The following is a 23,552-nucleotide window of genomic DNA, read 5'->3' as shown; positions in this document are numbered from 1 at the left end:
TTACTCCTTTGGCATTGTATAACATTCCAAGGTGCTTCACACCAAACCAAAGGAGGAGATAAAGAGATGATCAAAAGCTTGGTCAAAGAGGCAGGTTACAAGGCATATCTTAAAAGGAGATGATGAGAATTTTAAAATTGAGGGGTTGCCGGACCAAGAGCCATGTAGAATAACGTGATCCTCAGCAGCCGTGTGGATAGCCTTAGAATGGTTACAGCACAAACTAATGCCATTCGCCCCACAAAAATCCGGGCCAGTTCTAGGTAAAAGCAACCCTCAACTTTTCCTCTCAGCACTGCATTTTGTCTCTTCAGATGCTCATCCAATTCCCTATTAAAAGCCACGGTTGAATCTGCCTCCACCACACACTCAGACGATGCATTCCACATCCTAACCACTCACTGAGTAAAAACGTTTTTCTTCATGTCGCTCGCTGCCATTTCATTTGCCAATCACATTTTTCATATCAATTCTTAGGATGTGGGTGTCGTTGGCAAGGCCGGCATTTATTGTTCATACCTAATTGACCTTGAGGTGATGGTGAGCTTCTGTCCTCTGGTTCACGACCCTTCCACTCTATCCAGTCCCCTCATTTTTGACCACCTCTGTCCGATTTCTTTATTCTTCTCTTCTCTAAAGACAACAGCCCCAGCTTTTCCAATCTATCCACTTGACTGAAGTTCCTTAAACCTGGAACTATCCTCGTGAATCTTTTCTCCACCCTCTCTAAAGCCACCACATCCTTCCGAAAGTATGGTGCCCAGAATTGGACACAATACTCCAGTTAAGGCAAACCAGGATTTTGTACAGATTTATCATGACTTTCATGCTTTTGTACTCTTTTCCCCTATTTACCAAGCCTAGGGTCTTGCACATTTCATTAACCGTTTTGTCAACCCACCCTACCGCCTGCAATGATTTGTGCACATAGGCCCCCAGCTCCCACAGCCCCTGCATCAACTTTAGAATTTTATATTGCCTTGCCTCATTCTTCCTACCAAATGAATCACTTCACTCTTCTCTGCATTAAATTCTATCTGCCACCCCATTCCACCAGCCTATATACCCTACTGAATCTTAGCACAATCCTCCTCACAGTTCTCAATACTTCAACAAGTCAGCCACTTGTCAAGTATTAAAGCCCAGACTGTAGTACACAGGAGGCTTGACCATTGTATGCTTCACGCCAGTAGACAGCCAGCAGACACCCGTTCAGCTATCACCATCAAGTGATGTATGTTCTGTCCTTGGTCGTACTCCATACAGCTCAGGAGTCCAAATGCAATTGCTAATCTATGGCGAGTCAGCCAATCTCAGTCCAGGCAAGAGCCCCGAGGCTGTGTAATTGATCTCAGCACTGTTTGGACAAGGGGCTGAGGTGGAGACGATGTCTTTGCTCCTGTCATTTGAGGGGTGCTGACCCCTCTTTTCACATTGCGGTTTGGATGATATGTTGGGCAACAGGTGTCAAATACCAGCAATCTCTTCTCTATCTCAGGGGATCATGAAGATACAGATAGGAGAGCTGGTAGTATCAGCAGGGACCCTGGATAATTGGGTCACCATGGATTGGCTGGGTTATACAAATTAAGAGCAGGCGCAGACCATGCAGCACCTCTGGCCTGCTCTGCCATTTGATAAGAGGTTTTAACTTTTATATAAAATTCCTAAACCAGCAGGCATTGACTCCAGGCTTTTGTCATTCTAATTTAATAAACAATGAGAATCATTTCATTCTTTTATGATGAAAGAGTTTCTTTTCCCCCACACATCTAAATGGCCAAGAATAGCTTTCATTCAAGGTGCCCAGCAGGATTTGCTGAATGAACATTCAGGTGCCTGTGGCTCCTACATCAAAGGGCAGAAAATATCAGAGTACTAACTTCTGATGGGTAGCTCATATGCCAGTTCACCAAGAGTTAAGGGAGGAGGGCAAAGGGCTCCCAAACTTTTCCTTTCTCTCTTTCACAGAGATACCAGAATCAGAGGATGAACACATGCATATTGTCACAAACAGAAATTAGGGCTTGCAAGTGGGTTTTCACCTGCAGTGTTACGAGTTTACATTTTTTTTGTTATTTTCAGGGAATGAAGAGCAGTTATAAATGAACAGAGCTCTTCACAAATACTGTTTGCTACTCGTTTGTATATGTTATGTAAGATCAACTAGTTTGGTGGTTTACCATCATGCCTAATTGCACAAGAATGCTTTTCAGTCCACTGCCTGTGCAGTCTGGAAAAAGCACATGACAGCATCCGAGATTACAGTATTTAACTAGATACTCGGCTGTTAAAAAACGCACTCTAGATCATAGGAGACACAAAGTCACTTACAGGAGCTACTGGCAACAACGAACCAGCGACAAAATCTAGAATGAAACCCCAAACGAGATAAAGACATTAAACTGAATTTATTAGTTGTGCGTCTAGGAAACAGAAGCATAATATAGGAAATTGTACACAGGCTGTTATATTATCTAAGAAGAGTATTTCTGGATTCCGAGCAGCATAGTGGAGGCAGAACACACATACACAGGAATGTATGGCCGAGAAAATGACCCAGGTTGTCACATCCAAAACAAACCTAATATGAGCTGTGAGTATTCTCATCCTCTAAAGTGCCTTGCTTACATGTATAAATGATCCCATGAAGGGGAGTGAAGAGAACCCTGCTTTAATAGAACATAAACCTTCAACACATGGATCCCAGTTTCCAGAATTATCTGTGTATCCCCACATTGAGACATAGATGTGGTGCGAGATTAATCGCTCCTGCACAATTTGCACATCAATGGGCATCAGCCATCTGAAGCACAGACACAGACATACTCTCAGCACAGGATAAATGCAAAGGCTCATCTAGCACATGATAAGTACACACAGGCCCATCAGTATACGGGAAAGTCGTGTACAGACCTTTCATTGAAACCAAGCACTCAAGGGGGTTGGTTACAGATCCTTCACCATAACCGAACTCCCAAGAAGGTCGGGTGCAGGTCCTTTATCAGAACCAAACTCCAGAGAGCACTGGGTACAGACCCTTGTTTTTAGCATTGGATGAGACAGGGAGGGCAAGTCTGATGTCAGCATGTCCTCTCTCCCTCTCAGCTGCTGAGTTGCCTGCTGGGCACTGCCACTTTTAATTCAGATTCCTAGAATTTGCCATTTTCTTTTTTTTTTGTCTGAAGACATCTATCTGCAGGAAGCATTTCAGACAGCAGCCCTGGAGCGGTATCTTGGGGAGGTGGTAGGCTGGGGAAGTCACAGGGCATAGTTTGAACGCTGGCCAGACATCACCAGATTCCCACAACATTGTCCCAGTGCCCTGCTAGTGTTGCTCTTGTGATGCCCCCGCCACAAACTCCAGCCCCCACCGTGCCGCTCCCCAAAAGTCTTGCCCACCAGCCCACTCCCCTACAATCCCAGCCAACTAGCAACTGGAGTTGATGCAAATACAGCTGTTACACCACAGCTGGTGACTAATAACAGCTCAGTTTGTGAATTACTTCTATTTTACATAGTGCCTCAAAGGGAACCAAAATCATGATTTGAGTTTTAAAATGTTTTAAAAGGATCTCAAATTAAAAGAGCTTTGCTTCTTTAAATCTTCAGCCCCTTTGCTATCAGTGCTTTGGCACTTAAGCCCAGGTCACCAAATAGGTAGGGACCCTTCTTGTACCAAAATCTATTCTTAAGGCATGATTCAAAAAGTGCTGAAGGGGACTCCTGTTCCCGATAGAGATTCATATCACCAGTACCGTGAGATAGATGGCCTTCAACCCAAACCTGCAGTTACACAAAGGGGCCAGAGTCCTGGGGCAGCTGTGTGAACTGTCACCAAAAACCTGTACCACCTTAATACTCAATTTCTATATCATCTCCGCCCAAGCAGCAAATAAGAGAAATGCAAAATGCAAAAGGGCTGTATATAGTGACAACACAAGTCCCCACTGCATATAGTGACAAGTCCCTGTCAGAATGGAGATGATGGGGCAATTCCCCCTTCAATCCCACCTGGACACTGCACTGCTTTAAATAACGGATTGGTTTTATGCACATAATTTGTATTATGCAACCATCCTCCACTTTCTGCATTGGAGAAAGAGAGAGAGACTTTTTAAACAGACTCTGTAAACAGTTTACTGCAATGCACAGATTATACAGCATCTGGTGACTTTGTTTGTTCTAAAACACACTCCTTGCTATGAGTCCTGCCATAACTCTTTCACTGCTTTCAACTTATTGGCCAACACGAGTGTCAACAGAAACCCTGAGGGCGGAAAAAGCACTTTGAAGGAGAGACTTCTCATGCCCAGTTCACAAGGCAAAACACTGCTGGATAGTCCACTCAACAGCTAGCCTGTCCAGATGATTACTAACTAGTGAGAAAATCAATAGCTCACAAAAAGAAAGCTGGTAATATTACATTCAGTTCCAGACATCACAGGAAGAATATACTGGCCTTGGGAGGGCAGTACTGTGCAGTTTCATCAGTATGATACCAGGGCTAAAAGAATTAAGTTGAATATTCAAGGTCTGGAGGACAGAATATGAAGAGGTGATCTAATTGAGGTGTTTAAGATGATTATAAAACCAGTTAAAATGGAGTTAAAATACAGACCAGCCAGGATCTAACTCAACCATTGAGTAGGCTTAAGGGACTGAATAGCCTCTGGGGATTATAGCAAAATCACTGACCTCTATGAGGGTAGCAGTCCCCAATGTTTAATTCTGTTCCATTTGCCAACATATTGATCCAGTTTACCAATGTAGACTGACCCCTCCCCCCCATGCACGGAATTACTGACGTCTCTGGCATAAGTTGTCTGGTTGAGTCTATTCCACCATCAGGTGAGAGGGCCAGTTACTGTTGCACGTGTCATCAGTGGAACATGGGGAAGGCAGGGAAACATCAGTACCTACAGTTCATTGCATTAAAATCATTAAATAACATTATAGTCTCTCAGTAAAATTTCCTTTACGTTAATACGTAAAAATTAAAATATCTCTATTTGAAAATATTCTTCCTTATGTGTCAGCCATTTTGATCAGTTATTTGGATGAAGGATTTCCATTACTCACTCCCTCAAGCCACTCTGCTGCATATGGCCCCGTGACAGTTGAAGTACAGAGGACAAAGCCTTTGTGGGTCCACCCAACATTCCGTATCTGATTGGAAGATTCAGTTACTGTACAGTGCGCAGACAGCTGGAATCACTGTGCAAGGTCCGGCAGTGCCTTGAGCATACACCACCTTCAGTTTACCAAGAGGGTGTCCTCATAAGTGGTCATCCTGTGGGTGGGAGGAGATAGATGGGTTTAATCAAGATTCTGTTGCACAAGCATGGCTCCAAAAGCCACAGAACAATTCATTACGATTTCCAAATATTCTGGGAGCAACAATGGTCCAAATTCTGCTCTGTGAAGTTCTCACTCCCGTTTGATCTAGGGACTGATTCTAACAAGACTTAGTTTATACTTGGATGGGAGGCTGCTTGGGAATGCCAAATTTAGTAAGCTTTAGAGACCTTCAGTGATCAATGTGAGCACCGCAGGGTATAGATAGTCTTATAGACAGGGATTTAGTTGCTTTAAGTATTTTAAGAAGCAGTCTTAGTTTAATTGGCCCATCTGGTTGTTTATCATTATTGGCGCCCCTACATGGGCACTTGTGCTACTTGTGTTAGGAGACACTGGAACAACACAGTACCAGCTTAACTGCTCCATCAAAATAGGTCTGATACCATCTCTGATTCTTGGACTAATGCCACTTGAGAGGGGCAGGTGCTCCTATTCTGGGTCTGAATTGAGCATTAGCTGCGTTTTGGGGAAGGGTATGGCAGGGTGGGCAGAGGTGTTTAACACCATCCTGAAGACTCCCCAATCCAAGCTGGGGGTGCCACAAAGACTGTTTGCTCGATGTGGAGTGCACGTTCTCTTCCTGCAGCAACACACACCCAGAGAGTTCAAGTGCAGGTTCCCAAAACCCAGTGCTGTATGGTTCTCAGGGCATACTCTCTGAAGTGTAATCAGAAACAATGATGTAGGAAGTCTGGGGTCTGCTTGAAGAATACCCAGAAACAACAGTTTAGGGAGTCTGGGGTGTACCTGTTGGAGAGAGACCAGGAACAGTGTGCATTTCTCCATTACTTGGGAAGGTATTCTCAAGCACTTTACCATAAGGCGAAGAACGAGCACCAATAGGGTGAGGAGAATGGAGGCACAAGACCAGGTAACCAAAGACAACCTCAAGGTGGAGGGTTTTGAGGTTTTTGGAAACCCAGAAGGGGGTCACATGTTGGTAAGAGTGGAGGGCAGAGTTTCAGAGGGTGGCGGCTGAATGAGTAGCCCATCAATGGTGAGGTGAAGCAAATGAGCAGAAGATGGGGCTGCAAGGCCTGAGGAAATAGCGGGGCTTTTGTAGACAGCCCATAAGAAGAAGAATCTTAAAATTGACAAACTGGGAACAAGGGAAAGTGCAGTTTGCAAAGGACAGGGATGATTGGACCAAGGCAAAGTCAGCGAGAATCGAAGCTGGGGCAATACACTGAGCTCCTCGCTACTTACCCAGTCAGCACCAACCAGCCAGTTTGGGAACTGGCCTGCAAAGTTACAGCAGGCCCTCACTGGCACACCTCCAACTCTATTAAGGAGCTTGGCCAGTTGATCACTCCAGGGATCTGGAGACACCAAGTTAGGGAAACAGTTTAGATGGCAGCAGTGAGTTACAAAGGGACATTGACAGGTTGAGTGAGTGTGCAAAACTGTAGCAGTTGAGAGTTCAATGTGAGGAAATGTGAAGTCATCCAGGAAAGACAGATCAGAGTTCTTTCTGAACAGTGAGAAACGAGAAATTGGTGCCGAGCAGAGGGAGAGAGTTAAAGGTCGGGGTACAGAAATCACTAAAAACGTTATGAGGCTCAAAGGGTTAAATTATGAGGGCAAGCTGCATAAACAGACTTATATCCCCTTAAGTACAGAAAGATGTAATTGAGGTGTTTAAAGAATTTGAAAGGGTAAATAAAGCAAAACTATTTCTTCTGGTGGAGGAGTCTAGGACAAAGGAGCGTAGCCTTAAAATTAGTGCCAAACCATTCAGGGATGTGATGCCAGGCAGTACTGTGGAGGCTGGGATCAGTTAAAAATGCCAAAAGTGAGAGCGATAGATGGGCATGGCTACAGGGGGATGTGAAACCGAGGGGAGTGGGTGGAATGGGGCAGGGGGTGGGGTGTAAAGGTGGTAGAGGGAGTACTGACAAAAATCAGCCATGAACCAACTGAATGATGGAACAGGTTCACAGGGCTGAATGGGCTCCTCCTGTTACTATCTTGGATCCAGTCCCTTTACAGATGAACATATGTGCAGCAGTAGGTCATTCAGCCTCTTGAGCCTGCTCCGCCATTTGATAAGGTCATGGCTGATCTGATTGTGGCCTCAACTGCACTTTCCTGTTTACTCCCTATATCCTTTGACTCCCTTGTTAATCAACTCAGCCTTAAAAATACTCAATGACCATGCCACCACTGCTTTCTGGGGAAGAGAATTCCATAGGCTAATGACACTCAGAAGAAATTCCTCCTTGTCTCTATCTTAAATGGGAGACCCCTCATTTTTTTTTTTTTAAAACTGTCTCTCCGAGTTCTAGATTCCCCCTTGAGGGGGAAAACATTCTTTCAGCATCCACCCTGTCAAGTCCCCTCAGGATCTTATATGTTTCAATAAGATCACCTCTCACTCATCTAAACTCCAAGGGATACAGACCCAACATTTCTTCATAAGATAACCCAGTTGGACAGACTGGAGTTTAGAACTTTGTGAGGTGATTTTATTGAAGTGTATGAGATCCTGAATGACCTTGACAAGGTGGATGTCGAAAGGATGTTTCCTCTTGTGGGTGAGTCCAGAACTAGGGGGCACTGTTTTAAAATTAGGGGTCGCCCTTTTAGGACAGAGAGGAGGAGAATTTTTTTCTCTCCAGAGGGTTGTGTGACTTGGGAACTCGCTGCCTCAGAAGGTGGTGGAGGTGGGATCATTGAATATTTTTAAGGCAGAGGTAGACAGATTCTTGTTAGGCAAGGGAATCAAAGGTTATCGGGGTTAGATGGGAATGTGGAACTCGAAGCACAAGAAGATCAGTCCTGATCTTATTGAATGGCGGAGCAGGCTCAAGGGGCCGAATGGTTTACTCCTGTTCCTATTTAATATTTTTATACTCTAACCCCCTCACCCCAGGGATCAGTCGAGTGAATCTTCTCTGGACAGCTTATACCGCAATTATATCCTTTCTTAAGTAAGGAGACCAAAGCTGTACACAGTATTCCAGACGTGGTCTCAACAATGCCCTGTACATCTGGCTACTTTGCCAGGGGATGTTGTGAATTAAACAACAGAGGACTGCTTAAGCATGTGTTTGAGCCCTCAGCAGGCGGGTCGCCAGCTCCCCTTAAACCGGAGGCGGTGAGGGTTTGGGGAGGGATGTGTGGGGAGGCCGGGGTGCTAGCTTCCTACTATGTAAAGGACCACCTTAGCAGGAGCACAGAAACAACAGTCTCACCAACTCCTACTTTACCTGTCACAACAGCAGAAAAACGAGCAGACAGAACTCTCCACTTCGCGGAATTTGCCCGAGCTTGGAGCATCCGTGCACTCGGCGATGAACTCGCGTAGCTCGATGGGGTGTACCCCACTGATCCCATGATGCTGGAATAGAAACAACACACTGGAGAGAGGGCACAGCCAACGCGAGGGGCGCCGGGGGGGGGGGGAGGGGGGAGGGCAGCCAACGCGAGGGGCGCCGGGGAGGGGAGAGGGGGCGCGGCCAACGCGAGGGGCGCCGGGGAGGGGAGGGGGGGGTGCGGCCCACGTGAGGGGCACTGGGGGGGGAGGGGCACAGCCAACCCAACGCGAGGGGCGCCAAGGAGGGGGGGGGAGACGTGGAAAACTAGATACACTGAATACGTGATATAGGCGCTGCAGTCTATCACGTGTTAAACCGAGGTCCCATCTGATCTCTCATGTAAAAGATCCCATGACACAATTTTGACAAAGAGCAGGAATGCTCCCCATTGTCCTTGTCAATATTTATCCTTCAACCAGCGTTAATACAGATTATCTGGTCATTATCAGATTGCTGTTAGTGGGATCTTTCTGTGCACAAATTGACTGCCAGTTTCCTATATTAGCAAAGAATTTAACATGTTGTAGAGTGCTTTGGGAAGTCCTGAGGTTGCTCAAGTACCTGGTTCTTTGGTGGCAGAGCTGATAGAGCAGGACTGGCACTACAGCCTCGCTGCGAATCTTTAATGAGACAGTCCACTCTGGGCAGCAATACGATCATCTTATTGATTGTCAGTGTGGTGCAGGGAGTAGCTCCAGGGCCATCGGATCTATAGCTGGACTAGCCTGTAATAGTGTTGGGTGGTGAGGTTGGGCAGTGCCAATGACTGTCTGCTGCTGATTTAGTGCCTGTGTTTGGCCTGTACGCGTCGCCCATTGCAGATGCTGCAAGTGCTGCCCAGAGCTGTGCGGACTCAGCAAAGCTGACTCTAGTTCAGAGCCTCTGGTCCCGTCACATCAAGGAGTCCCTCTCATTCACCAATCATTCATGCTTGAGGGAGTCCCCTACTCTAAACGGAGGAATACAGACTTTTCCGTTTTTATCTCCCACATGTTTGTGTAGCCAAACTTAAAGGATTGGCTAATATTAGTAGACAAACAAATTCCCCAATCAGTACGCTTATTGCTGGTGGAAATGTACTAAAACCTCAAGGACCGAAGCTGCCATAGTTACGTGTAATCTATACACAAAAAATAAGTCTTTAAAAAAAAGTACCATTTTAGCTTTCCTGTTTTCTCACATGGTTGAATGAATTAAAAAAGCCACCCACGTCCCTCCATTCAGCAATCAAACAGTGACACACACTGCAGACCCACCGTGCCCCCCCAGGCCTGGATGTCAGTCCAGCCAATAGGATGTGTTGAAACAAGTCCCACCCCAGAGGCAATGACTGCTCACAAGCTGTGCAAAACAGGGGTGACAGAAAGGCTTGTATGTCATCACATCTATTAGGTCAATCGCAAAACACTTGAAATTCCAAAAATTATTCTGGGGTAATCAAATGCACACAGCAAGATCCCACAATGATCCACCATAGAGATAGGTGATCAGCTCATCAGTTTTTGGCGGATGAGGGATGAATATTGGCCAGGGCACCAGAAGTCCCCTGCTCTGCTTTCAAATAGTGCTATAGGATCTTTCCCATACCCAAGTGCGCAGATAGGGATGTCACATTATAAATCATTGTAAAATATCTTTTCGTCAGGAGCCCTTTTGCTTTTGCTGCTTTTATTAGCCTGAGCCACAGCAGATTGAAGTTCCTCAGGAGTTTGCCGGTTTTTTTTCACAGCACAGAAACAGGCGAATCAACCTAACTGCTTTATTCCTACTCCTCCTTACTTCATCTCACCCCATTCCTTTCTCTCATGTATTTAACCAGCTTCCCCTCTGGGACATCTAGGCCATTCAACTCAAATGTAAAAAGCTACATTTGCCAGTCCTTGCAACTCTGTTCACTCAAACCTTTATGGCTTCATAGGAGCCAGTGATGAGGGCGATGAAGAGACTGAGGACCATGTAGATGAAGAGGCTGATGAAGGTGTACAGGTAGAGCTGACTGAATAGCCACACCAGCGTACTCTTCTGCCGCATGTGAGAGAACGTCACAAACATGTCATCCCCATTGATGAGCGAGAACAAGCACTCGGAGACCATGGAGAGCGTCCGAAACTGCAACAGAATGAGGAGAAACATTAGAACAAATTCAACAAGACTCTGCTCCTCCATTGCGGCTCAGGTAGAAATCCTCCCATTGCCAGGTGGTTCAAACATTGACCACAGAAGGTCAGTTGTGTGGGGGCTGGGACTGGAGGAGTGTGAGGTGGGGAGAAGAAGGGGATGGGGTGAAGAGAAGGAACAAGGGTTTGGAGAGGGAAGGTCTGGTGTCAGAGCACTTACAAAATCGAAAGCTGAGGCCATGGAAAGATTGAAACACAAGGACGAAAATTTTAAATATGAGGCTGGAATCATTGAGGGCTGGACTTAGGGCTTATTGGGAATGAGAAATATTCTGCATGGTACTTGCACTGAGACAGTGTAAGCTGGGCATCTGAACAGGGCTAGTTTCTCATTTGTAGAAACCACCAGATATCAGATCCTCGTTCCCGAGGTTTGTTCCACTGCGAGGGATGAGAATTCATTACCCATCCAATCTTACCTGTAGCTAGCAGAGCTGAAGCACATCCATAGCAGTGAAGCTGCTACCAGCTCAATGGGCAACACTCTCGCCCGAGTCAGAAGGTGCTAGGTTCAAGACTCGTTCCAGAGCACAAAAATCTCGGCCGACACTCCATGTGCAGTACCAAGAGAGTGTGTCACTCAGATATCGAATTGAGGCCTGGCCTGGCTGTCCTATCAGATGCTTGTAAAATATTCTAAGGTCTCTATTCGAAGAGTAACAACAGAGTTCTCCCAGTATAATACTTATTCTTCAACTAATATTACTAAAACAGATGTGCCAATCAGGACTGAAGGTGGATAAAGCACCTGGACCAGATGGATTACACCCCAGAGTTCTGAAGGAGATAGCTGAAGAGATAGTGGAGGTGTTAGTGGTGATCTTTCAGGAATCGGAGTTAGGGAGGGTCCCAGAGGACTGGAAGATCACTAATGTAACCCTCCTGTTTAAGAAGGGAATGAGGGAAAAGACAGGAAATTACAGGCCGATTAGCCTGACCTCAGTCGTTGGTAAGATTTTAGAGTCCATTATTAAGGATGAGATTTCAGAATACTTGGAAGTGCATGATATAATAGGGCAAAGGCAGCATGGTTTCATCAAGGGGAGGTCATGCCTGACAAATCTGTTAGAATTCCGAAGTTGTAAAACTTCTTTAGACATGCATTATCTATGACTGGGTCTCGCCCAGGCCAGCATTTCCCCCGCCTACCTTGTCATGATAAGGCCCCAGGACTATCCATCCACAGAAGCAGTAACCCATGTAAATGACAGCCACACAGCAGCAGAACCGGATCACATTGGGGAAAGCAGCCCGAAGAGTCACAATGAGGATCTGCGGAGAAAGCAGCATCATTTTAGTAAGCCAGCCTCAAGGGTATCGAGTACTTCATACAGTTGCACACGCTGTGACAATACACATGCACTCAGACAGCACCCTTTCACAGGGCAAATATCTTACGGAGGGAGGGGCAGTATTTCAATACAGAGAAAGTCTGAGGTTTTACAGGAGGAAGGAAGATAGGGAGGAAGACGAGATGTTTAAGCTCTGGGCACCAGACATTGGGAAGGTTTGACTGGCCTCGGAGTGAGTACAGATTCACTAGAAGAGCATTGGTGCTAAAAGGGTTAAATTATAAAGGCAGATTGCATTAGTGTGTACTGTCGAGGGCAGAAGATTAGGAGGTGATCCAATTGAGGCATTGAAAAATGATTGAAGAGTTTGATAGGGGAGAGAGCAAGAAACATTTTCCTCTGGTGGGAAGGGTCCAGAAAAAAGGTGGGGGGCAGGGTAACCATAAAATTAGAGTCTCCGGGTCCTGATGGACTACATCCTAGGGTCTTAGAAGAGGTGCCTACTGAGGTAGTCAAAGCACGAGCATTAATTTTCCAAAATTCTCTAGATTCTGGAAAGGTTCCATGAGAGTGGAAAGTAATCCCTCTATTCAAGAAGGGAGGGAGGCAGAAAACAGGAAAGTATGGGCCAGTTAGCTGGATGTCTGTCATGGGGAAGTTGTTAGAATCGATCATTAAGCAGGTTATAGCCGGGCACTTAGAAGAGCTCAAGGCAATCGGGAAGAGTCAGCATGCTTTTGTGAAAGGAAAATCATGTTTGGCCAATTTATTGGAGTTTTTTTGAAAGAGTAACATGCGTGGTGGATAAAGGGGGGCCTGTAGACTTCTAGAATTCTAGGATTTCTAGAAGGCACTTGACAAGGTGCCACAGCTAAGGTTATTACAGAAAATAAAAGTGCATTGTGTAGGGAGTAACAGATTATCATGGATAGAAGATTGCCTGGCTGACAGAAAGCAGAGAGCATGCATAAATGAGTCTTTTTCAGGTTGGCAGGATGTGACGAGTGGAGTCCCACAGGGGTCTGTACTGGGGCCTCAACTTTTTACAATTTACATCAATGACTTAGATGAGGGAAGTGAAGACATGGTAGCTAAATTTGCAGATGACACAAAGATAGGTAGGAAAGTATGTCATGAAGAGGACATGAGGAGGTTGCAGATGGATATAGATAGGTTTAGTGATCTGGTAAAATGGAGTTTAATGTGGGAAAATGTGAAGCTGTTCACTTTGGTAGGAAGAACAAAAAAGCAGAGTATTACTTAAATGGAGAACGGCTGCATAATTCGGAGATGCAGAGGGATCTAGGTGTTCTAGTACATGAGTTACAAAAAGTTAGTGTGCAGGTACAGCAAGTAATTAAGGCAGCTAATGGAATGTCATCCTTTATTATGAGGAGGATTGAACATAAAAGTAAGGATGTTATGCTTCAGTTATACAGGGCAATGGTGAGACTGCACCTTGAATACCGTGTACAGTTTTGGTCTCTTTATTTAAAGAAGGATGTGAATGCATTGGAGGTGGTTCAGAGTAGGTTTACTAATTTGATACCTGGAATAAGTGCATTGTCTTATGAGGATGGGTTGGACAGACTGGGCCCGTTTCCACTGGAGTTTAGAAGAGTGAGGGGCGATTTGATTGAGTAATACAAGATCCTGGATGGCCCTGGCAAGGTGGACATCGAAAGGATGTTTCCTTTTGTGAGCGAGTCCAGAAATAGGGGGCACTGTTTTAAAGCGAGAAGTCGCCCTTTTAGGACAGAGGTGAGGTGAAATCTTTTCTCTCAAAGGGTTATGCGACTTTGGAACATACTGCCTCAGGAAGTGAACATTTTTAAGGCAGAGGGAGATGGATTCTTGTTAGGCAAGGGAATCAAAGGTTGGGGGGGGTGGGTAGGGAGGTGGGAATGTGAAAATTGAAACACAAGATGATCAGCCATGATCTTATTAAATGGCGGAGCAGGCTCGAGGGGCCTAAATGGTCTACTCTCGATCTTATGTTCTTACAGACTGTTCAGGGCTGATGTCAGGAAGCACTTCCTCAGGCCAAGTGTAGTGCAAACCTGGAATTCCTGACCACACAAAAAGCTGAAGCCGGCCACCAACTGAAAATATCAAAATTGAGGTTGACAGATGTTCGTTGGAGATGTGAAACCAAGCAGATAGCTGAAGTTAAGGTACTGATCAGCCATGGTCTAAATGAACGGTGGAAAAAGCACTGTGAATGAAACAACTTTCTTCAAGGGCACAGTTTAATCTCGGTTTGATGGCAGTTCCGATCTCGCCACAGTCTTGCAGTGATGCACAATGCTCATACTTACGTTATACTTCTGAAAGAAACTCAGATAGCGGATAACTCCAACCCAAACCAACAGGGTCGAAGTTCCTAGTAGAATACTACACACATCATAGGATGCAAAATTCTGAAAAATAAACACAGGGATTTGTAATGGATGAGGATGGTTAAGTAAGGGAATAGTGGCTGATTTTTTTTTTTGAACATTTCAAAGGCTTAAATTATCGTCAATTTTAATAAGTTTTACTGATATTAAACCAAGGCCCTGTGTGTGCTCTCAAGTGGGTGTAATAGATCTCATGACACCATTTCAAAGTAGGGGTATTTTCCCTGTGCCCTGGTCAATGTTTATTCCTCCACCATCATCAATAAAACAAATTATCTGGTCATTTATCCCACAGCTGTTTGTGGGATCTTGCTGTGTACAAATTAACTACAGCATTTCCTCCATCACAACAGTGACTATCCTTCAAAAGTGCTTCATTGCTGTAAAACACTTTGGATCATCCAGAGGTTGTTAATAGACAATGTAAGTTCATACAGTTTCACCCGTGTGTGGCTCAGCAAGTCAGTGCTTTCCCTTCAGGGTCTGAGCATTTCCAGGCACCTTCCTTAAGGCTTGAATTAATAAAACTTGTATTTATCACATCTCCTGGGCTGGTGCAAAAAGGAATGACAATGGATCACCTGTTGAACTGTTACTGTTGCAGACTCTTTACACAGCAGCCCTTCTGCAACCGTGGTGCAGAGAAGAATGACTAGCTTTTGAGAGGAGTGAACGCTGGCCAGACTCCCTGCTCTGATCTGAATATTGTTATGGGATCCTTAACGGAAATCTGAACCATCGAAGCAGCCTTAGGTTTAAACTCCCACCGCTAGGACAACACTTTTGATCATTTAAGATGCCACTAAAATGCTGAGGTATATTAGGTGCTCCTTTGAGGGAAATAAACTTACAGGGTTAGAGCAAGGGAATGGGGCTTGTCAGGAAGATATAATAATATTATTAGAATTTATTGTAAAACATTGCAGTGTCTGTGTGTGAGAGACGTAATTGGATTAAAGGCAGCTGGTCTGAAGGCATTTATGTGGTAAAAGATAACATCTCAAACCTAGCTTAAGTAGATAAACATAGGTGTCAAGGGAACATTTGCATTTTTAAATAAACCAGGCTATGCTGTTTTCAAAGGAGGGGGTGAAATGTGTCACCTAGCCAGGTGAAGTTCAGAAACTGTATGTTTACTTTCCCCAAAGATTACTGGTAAAACCTTAGTACTATGAGAGATTATCAGAAAGGTAAAGTCCAATGACTTCATGAAACACTGGGAATTAGCATTCAAAGGGGAAAATATGTATAAAGGAGCGAAAGCTGTGTGTAAGGGTAAGCATTTTTAAGATCTAACAAGCGTGAAAAGCCTTCAGTATCTGTGCCTCAAGCTGCTGTTTTCAAAGGACCGAAGTTAAGAAAACTCACTTTGAATTCGACTGGTTCAGCGTCTTGTGTGCCACCTTGCCTGAGTCTTTTAAAATCTGTGCGTCTTACTGTTGCTTAACAAAAGTGTAACTGGGGGAGCTAAATTAAATTAATTAGGGGAGTTAGAAGTTAATATCCTAGTAATTTGTAGGCCTATGTATGTGCTTAAAATCATTTATTTTATTAATAAATGTTTAATCTAGTTTTGTCAAAATCTATAAGACTTGGTCTTATTACTACGGAATTCAAGGCATGCATCTCGAAACTTATACAAATTACAAAATAAATTGTGGCAGTTGTTTCAAGGTTGCCGCTAGGATCTGAACTCAGCATTTATCATTGGCTGTGCCATAACAGGCTGAATGTACTGCTCTACGGAGAGCTGACATGGGCTAGATGGGCCAAATGGCCTCTGTTCCTTGCCGTTCTAAGTCTGCAGTTGGGCTCCTACCCACAGTCTTCCAAACCAGGCCAGAATGCTACCAACTGAACCAAGCTGGCAAAAATTGTGCATAATCTGATCTTACGCTCTAGTGCAGTAGTGAAGGCATGCTCCATGTGAAGAGGTACCAGTCATCGGTGAAGTTGCTAATCCAAAACTCTCCAAGAATGATCTTTTCACTATTAAATGTGCCTTGGTCAGCATTTTTCCTTCAGCTAGCACTAAAAGGACAGTTTAAGTAATTATTCAACCCAGTTGCTGTTCGAGGGTGTCTGTTACACTTCTTTCTAAACCAATCACTTCACTTCAGAACTAACTGCGAGAGCACATCGTACTAAGGTGTTTCAGTATGATCGAGGTGCTCTGTAAATCTTTGCTGCACTGCATTTTGCATGGTACTACAGTACTACTAGGCTCCACCAGGCGGCACTGTGGATCACAACACCACACATTCAGATCTATGGGGACACATTTCAGAGCCTGAGAGACTAGGAACGTTGAGTGCTCTGGGTATAAACTGGCACACTATGGGGAAAAGACAATAGAAAACCTCTGGCGTCTCTAGGACAGCAAAAGACTCTCTCCAGCCAGCTTCCAACACTTGAAGTCACTACACGATAGATTAAAATAAATTCTCTCATTTCCAACCAAATTTGGAAAAAAATTTGAAAACAAAAAAATCTAGCACTCCCAGCACCTTGGTCATCTCTCCCCTGCCCTAATACACCATTCACACTCACTCGCATAGCTCACGCCCAACCCCACTCGACCACACTCACCCCAGTAGCCATACAGCAATTGTACATGCACGCACACACCTCATTTTCACACTCACTCATCATGTTAAATTGACACACAGCATTCTGACATAAAACACAAAAATAATTTATTCCAGCGCTAAAGGCATTAGTTCTGTCAAGCGATTGTGAGAGTGCTACCCTTTCCCATTCTAACCATGCCAGCACTGGGCAAGGTTAGGGCCCAGAGAGTGTTCAATATGAAATGGCACAAATTACCTTGGACTCAATTCCTATCTTCATGATTGTTCCCATGAAGGTAAACATGTCGCTAACTATGAGCAGGGTGTACCAGCCGTTGAGAAACTCCATGCGAGTGGTGCATGACACCTTCTTCCCATGCTTCAGCCAGAAGAATTTCCCAAATTCCTGGGGAGGGAGAGAGAGAGAGAGAGAGAGAGAGCTCTTTATTCTTGGATCTGTGATTTCAAATCTCTTGGCACACCAGCCTCCAGCATCACTGAGTACATTTAAAGTAGAAGTTGACAGATTTCTAAATATCAATGACATAATGGGATATGGGAGTAGTGTGGGAAGAAGGCATTGAAGTGGACGATCAGCCAGGATTGTATTAAATGGCGGAGCAGGCTCAATGGGCTGAATGGCCTGCTCCCGCTCCAATGTTCCTACATGAATGACACTTGTGCACTGCTGGGGGTAGGAAAGAATGCCGAAAGTCTGCCAGAGAAGGGTGGGCAACACAGAGGTGCTGCATAGTTCCTCAGCTGGAAATATCTTCTCCACATTGACCCTAGTGAGCCTCTAGATCAGCCCTCAAAACCTTCTTTCTCGAGAAAAAGAAAACCCAGCCTGTTCAATCTTTTCTGATGACTATCTCCGTTCCAGTGGTATCCTTGAAAATCTTTCTTGTACCTTCTCCAATTGCTTTATACTCTTCCTGTAAAATGGAGATTGACGCCGTACATTTAGAAAAATCAATTCAATCTACTTCAGTCTAATATGAAATAATAAACACATCACAATTCACCGCATCAGAGGGTCATCTTGCACAGCATGAAACAAAATAACTTCCAAGTATTCTCCTGCATCTTAGCTGGATGAAAACTTGCCCTCGCATATTCTGTTTAAACTCTGACCAGTGACAGCTTCTCTCTCCCTCTGTTCAAAAACACAAGGGGAAGACTTCAGACCGAAAATAACTTCAAAGTCTAGTTCATTGGATGGTGGGATGAAGCAGGGAGGGAGGAGGCTTGTGTGGAGCACAAACATCAGATTAGACAAGTTGGGTCAAATAGTCTGATATGGTGCTGTCCATCTCAGAAACATTGAATCGCAGTGAAAGCAAGCCATCCTCAATCCCAAGGAACTTGCCTTAGAATGTACAGCACAGTCTCCTTCTATGTAGCTTAATTCAAACCTTGTAGCCACCTTTTGCCTCTTGTCGGTATAGACTTTGTTTTAAAATTCACTATTTCAAGTGCAACCATTTTCTAAATTCGCCTGTGGATAAATGTTCAACAAAAATCCCAGCATGCGGCAGTGTCCATTAATTTGCTAACAGATTTCCTGTGTTCCGAATCTGGGTCTACACCCGAGGCTGATAAATGTCCTATCTGAAGCTGTGGGCGCGAGGGGTAGCGGAGGGGCCAGGTGCGAGGGAGACGGTGCGAGAGAGATCAGGAAAGAAAGAGACAACGGTATTTCATGAACAAAGCAAACAGCCCACACGTGGCACAAACGTCATGAATGGGACAAACCCTGTATACACAAGCTGGTAGTCCACAAGTTCAATATTGGGCCAGAAGCTGATTAGGATTGTTCCCACAGTCATTACCCTACACCACTGAGTAACAGAAGCATAAATGTACTCACGTGTTGCAGCATGATTCCTCGGATGATCGATCTAATGCACAAGGCAAAAGACAGCACACATAGTAAAATGACAAATATGTCAAAGGTCAGCCGTCCAGCATCACTATTAGCTGTGTTGGGAGGTGTGGTTATGGGGGGGTCGGTGGAGAGAAAGAGAGAGAAAAGAAAGAAGCTTTTAAATAAACAAAAATTTGAAGAGTGAATAAAATCATTGTGGGATCTTGGCAAACAGAAGAGTGTGCAGCCTTTCAGCGTTCCTACAATTCCAAGTTTCAGAGGCTATTATGGCTCATGTATGCATTATGCAGAGTTACCACTGGGACTTGAATAAGCGAATGAATTATTCACACCCACTTAGGATTGTTTAAATACAAATAAAACACCCAATACAATTACCTACACAAACTTATCATAAAGTCATACAGTACAGGAGGCCACCATTTGGCTCATTGAGCCTTGTGCTGGCTCTTTGGTCATGCTATTCAGTTATTTCCATTCAACCGGCTCCTCACCCCAGAGCCCTGCAAATTTTTCCTTTTCAAGTATTTATCCAGTTCTCTTGTGAAAGTTACTATTGACTCCGCTTCCATCATCAAGACAGGTGGCACAAAACCTGGTACATATCTGGAGGCCATTTGAAACCAGACTGGGGTACAGAGCAAAAACAAAAATACCTGGAAAAACTCAGCAGGTCTGACAGCGTCTGCGGAGAGGGACACAGTTGACGTTTCGAGCCCGTTTCGGACAGCCGCAGTATTTTGCTTTTATCTTGGGGTACAGTGCAGCTGGGTCTAGGCTGGCCCCTGGAGGAGCTGGGTGCTAGTGAGGAATGAATTGAGCTTCAAATAAGAGGGCACAACAAACGGTGTTGGGTTAAACAGCTCCTTTTGTGTAATGGAAGCTACACAGAAAGGGAACCCAATAACTGTCCCAGTTTCTGGGAATAACTGCTTAATATATAATAGATGTTTAAGGTACTCACAGTAATGGTCAAAATGATACTGACGCTATTGCACTGCTGCTCTTTCAGAGGTCCTATTTTTCAGTTAAGGCAGTGCTTCTCAAACTTCTTCCCAATGTTGACCCCATTTTGATGCTTGGAAATTGCCGAGACGGCTCAGTGGGAGCTGAGAAAGCAGTGGGGTGCATGGGGTGGGGTGTAGAACAAAATGTTTAACCTGCAGGGGCTTTTAGCAACCTAACTTCTCACTGGCTATTTTGAAGCAGGAAATAAGCGTCAATCGTCAGACATTTAGGCCACATCCACCGTTAAAGGGGCCTTGCAGTTGGAGCTCCACGGCAGCTACTGCTGCCTCGGAGCTCACAACCCAGGATCTCGTCTCACAACCCCCCCGTTGGTAAGCCCTGATTAAAAGAGAGGCCAAGTCTGCCCCCTCAGGTGGATGAGGCAGATTATGTGCAACTATTTTCTACATCATACAGTGACAAAAGTATTGTTGCTGCCTGCAAAGTGCTTTGGAATGTTGGAATGAAAGGCGTCATATATACGCAAGTGTGTCTTTTTCTCCAGCCTGATTTCCGATGGGAGACAGGAGTAGGGCGACATACAACTTGCCAGCCTCAGGACCCTTGTCTACAGTTTGGGGGGGTGGGATATTCCCCAGGGTCCCTACATTATAAACGGCGACTCGAACAAACTGGCGTTACCATTGGAACTGTATCCCAGCAGGGTTCAGCAGCTCAGTGGGGGAGGGGGAGAACAACAGCCTGAGCATATGCCAGGCAACAGGATCACACAACGACAGCAGAGGTAATGTGTCATCTCTGTGGGGCTTACATTCCCCATCCTATGGTTGCCAATAGCTCTCCTGCGGCATGTCAGAGTGACCAGTCCTCAGCTGGGAGCCATGACGGGGAGTTTCGGCAGGGTAGGCAGAATCCAACTCTAGATGTCTTCAACTGATATCATCAGAGTAACTGAACGATCAGCGGCAGAAACCCCGAGGCCAGACAACCAGAGATTTACAGCCAAGGAGGTAGCCTTTTGGCCCACTGTGTGCTACAACAATTAATTTATACTTATTTAGCGTCTTTAACATGATGAAACATCCCAAGATGTTTCACAGCAGCAATACAAAACAATATATGACACCAAGACACATAAGGAGATATTAGGTCAGATGACTAAAAGCTTCGTCAAAGGCAGGTTTAACAAAGCATCTTAAAGGAGGAAGCGAGGTGGAGAGGCAGATCAATCCCAAATTAATCCCACTGCCCCACTCTCAACCCCAAACTAATCCTACTACCCCAATCTTCCCATTGCCCTGCATCAGTCCCAAACAAATCCCACTGCCCCACTCTCAACCCACCGCCCTGTATCAATCCCAAACTAATTCCACTGCCTCACTCTTTCCATCAGTCCCAAACTAATCCCACTACTCCACTCTTCCCATCGCCCTGCATCAATCCCAAACTAATTCCACTGCCCCACTCTTTCCATCAATCCCAAACTAATCCCACTGTCATCACGCTCTCCCAATAGACTGCATCAGACAAGCTGCCTATTTCAAGTTAGCAGAATTTTGTTTACAAGTTTGTTTATTAGATATCCTCACCATATCCAAAAACACTGGGATCAGAACACTCATTAATAACCACATCATTATCCAGGGTGATCTTTATCCGGCCACTGTGTGCTTTATTATCAAACAGGATCTGAAATTGAATAGAAATAATTAATCACAACTTCCTCATTTCATGCTCTCAAAACAACCACGCCCAGCTCCCCACCCCACCCATGCAATCATCTGAATGTGCCATCTAGCTAGTGGGCTCATGGACTCTGTCTGCTGTTCTTCATTATCCAAGAATCCAAACAGTGCCCTGTTCAGCTGAGAGGGCATCACAACTAAGCTTGTCCTTTCACACTTTCTAATAGCCCAGGAATACAATAGGGCATCACTGGGTAGAGATAAGCAGAAGTTGGCCAATGTTTTCCTCCTCCAAACTTCAGGGAGTTCAGGCGTGGACAGCTCTCCCCAGTTGAGATCAGCAAGCTCCACACGGAGCAGAGATCAAGCCTGCAGCCTTCAGTCTGGGTGGGTCAGTTCCATGCTGGGCAGCACAGTTACTCACTGAATGGAAGGGCTACAAATGATCATCTGCTGCTTAAAGAGAATGACGTAGGCACAGCAAAGAAACAGGCCATTCGACCCAACTAGGCCATGCCAGTGTTTATGCTCCACTCAAGCCTGCTCCTATTTTTCTTCATATAACTCTCAGTATTACCATCTATTCCCTTCACCCTCATGTACATATCTAGCTTCCCCTTAAATGCATCTATACTATTCACCTCAACCACCATCTATGGCAGCAGGGTCCACATTCTCACCGCTCCCCGAGCAAAGAAGTTTCTTCAAAATTCCTGATTGGATTCCTTGGTAATTATCTTACCTTGATGGCCTCTAGTGTTGCTGTCTCCACAAATGAAAACATTCTCTCTGCATCCACTCGATCAGAACCTTTCATAATTTTAAAGACCCCAATTAGGTCATCCCTCAGCCTTCTTGTTTCAAGAGGAGAGAGACCTAAGCCGGTTCATCCTTTCCTGATAGTTATAACACTGCAGTTCTGATATTAACTGATGAGTTCACAATTACACTCTAACCTAGAAGCAGAAATAATGCAGCCTGATAAATTCCCTCAATTGGGGGGGTGAAGCTCCTCACTCCTGGACACAGGCAGTCCCAAACATCTTTAAAAATTATTCAAAAGTTCAAAAGGTCACTTCTTAAAATTAATTTAGGGATGTGGACAGCACTGGAAAGGCCAGCATTTGTTGTCCATTGCTAATTGTCCGAAAGAGTGGTGGTGGGCCGCCTTCTTGAACTGCTGCAGTCTACGTGCAGTTAAAAAGTGAGTCCTAGAATTTTGACCCAGTGACAGTGAAGGAACAGCAATATAGTTCCAAGTCAGGATGGTGTGTGTCTCTCGGAGGGAAGCTTGCAGGTGGTGGTGTTCCCATGCATCTGCTGCCCTTGTCAATCTAGGTGATAGAGATTGAGGGTTGGGGAGGTGCTGTCGAAGGAGGCTTGATGAGTTGCTGCAATGTAATTATAGCATACCGATGGAAGAGGGGGATACTTAGGCTTTATGTAAGTTGAGCTAGTTGCTGCATTACCAGTTCAAGATTAATTCTTTCATCATTACCCTGTCATGTGACCAGCTGAACCAGCTCTTACATGAGTTGACACACAAAACAGCTTAACATTAGGCTATCCACTTGAAGAGAAAGGAACAGGTCATTCACAAAACAAGAATGAGGGTTGCACTTACTAGAATCTGAAATGTGTAACAGTCTGGGATTTCATGGTTGATAATTGTCTGAATGTTTATGGCCTTCAGTTTAAACCGTATGGAGACATTTATAAGCCTGAGAACACAAAATCAGAATAGGTTATAACAGGCTGGCTGTGAATAGCTTTTTTTTTAATCCTTCCCCACCTTGTGTAGCCCAGTGGGTTTTCGCAGTGACTAGCAGAGAAACGCCCAAGTTCAATCCATGGTCGGTGTTTGTAGCTCATCTCCGATAATGCAGGAGCACAG

General features: G+C 44.8%; 1 protein-coding gene across 2 annotated transcripts in view; it reads right to left on the bottom strand.

Moving 5' to 3' along the window:
• Positions 1-2,396: 2,396 nt before the first annotated feature.
• Positions 2,397-23,552, bottom strand: part of mcoln1a (mucolipin TRP cation channel 1a) — a 53,588-nt gene continuing 32,432 nt past the window's right edge. For both annotated transcript variants that reach the window (XM_041177296.1, XM_041177295.1), the window contains 9 exons: positions 23,283-23,379; positions 21,563-21,662; positions 18,987-19,096; positions 17,373-17,522; positions 14,466-14,567; positions 12,005-12,127; positions 10,581-10,787; positions 8,571-8,701; positions 2,397-5,293 (listed from right to left, as the gene is read on the bottom strand). In XM_041177296.1, the coding sequence (XP_041033230.1) occupies positions 5,257-5,293; positions 8,571-8,701; positions 10,581-10,787; positions 12,005-12,127; positions 14,466-14,567; positions 17,373-17,522; positions 18,987-19,096; positions 21,563-21,662; positions 23,283-23,379 (1,057 nt within the window). In that variant the 3' untranslated portion in view covers positions 2,397-5,256. The remainder of the gene's footprint in view (positions 5,294-8,570; positions 8,702-10,580; positions 10,788-12,004; positions 12,128-14,465; positions 14,568-17,372; positions 17,523-18,986; positions 19,097-21,562; positions 21,663-23,282; positions 23,380-23,552) is intronic.

This window comes from Carcharodon carcharias, chromosome 30, assembly GCF_017639515.1.
Source record: "Carcharodon carcharias isolate sCarCar2 chromosome 30, sCarCar2.pri, whole genome shotgun sequence".
Classification (NCBI taxonomy): domain Eukaryota; kingdom Metazoa; phylum Chordata; class Chondrichthyes; order Lamniformes; family Lamnidae; genus Carcharodon; species Carcharodon carcharias.
Note: the sequence above shows the minus strand (reverse complement) of the source record. Positions and strands in the feature narration are given on the sequence as shown.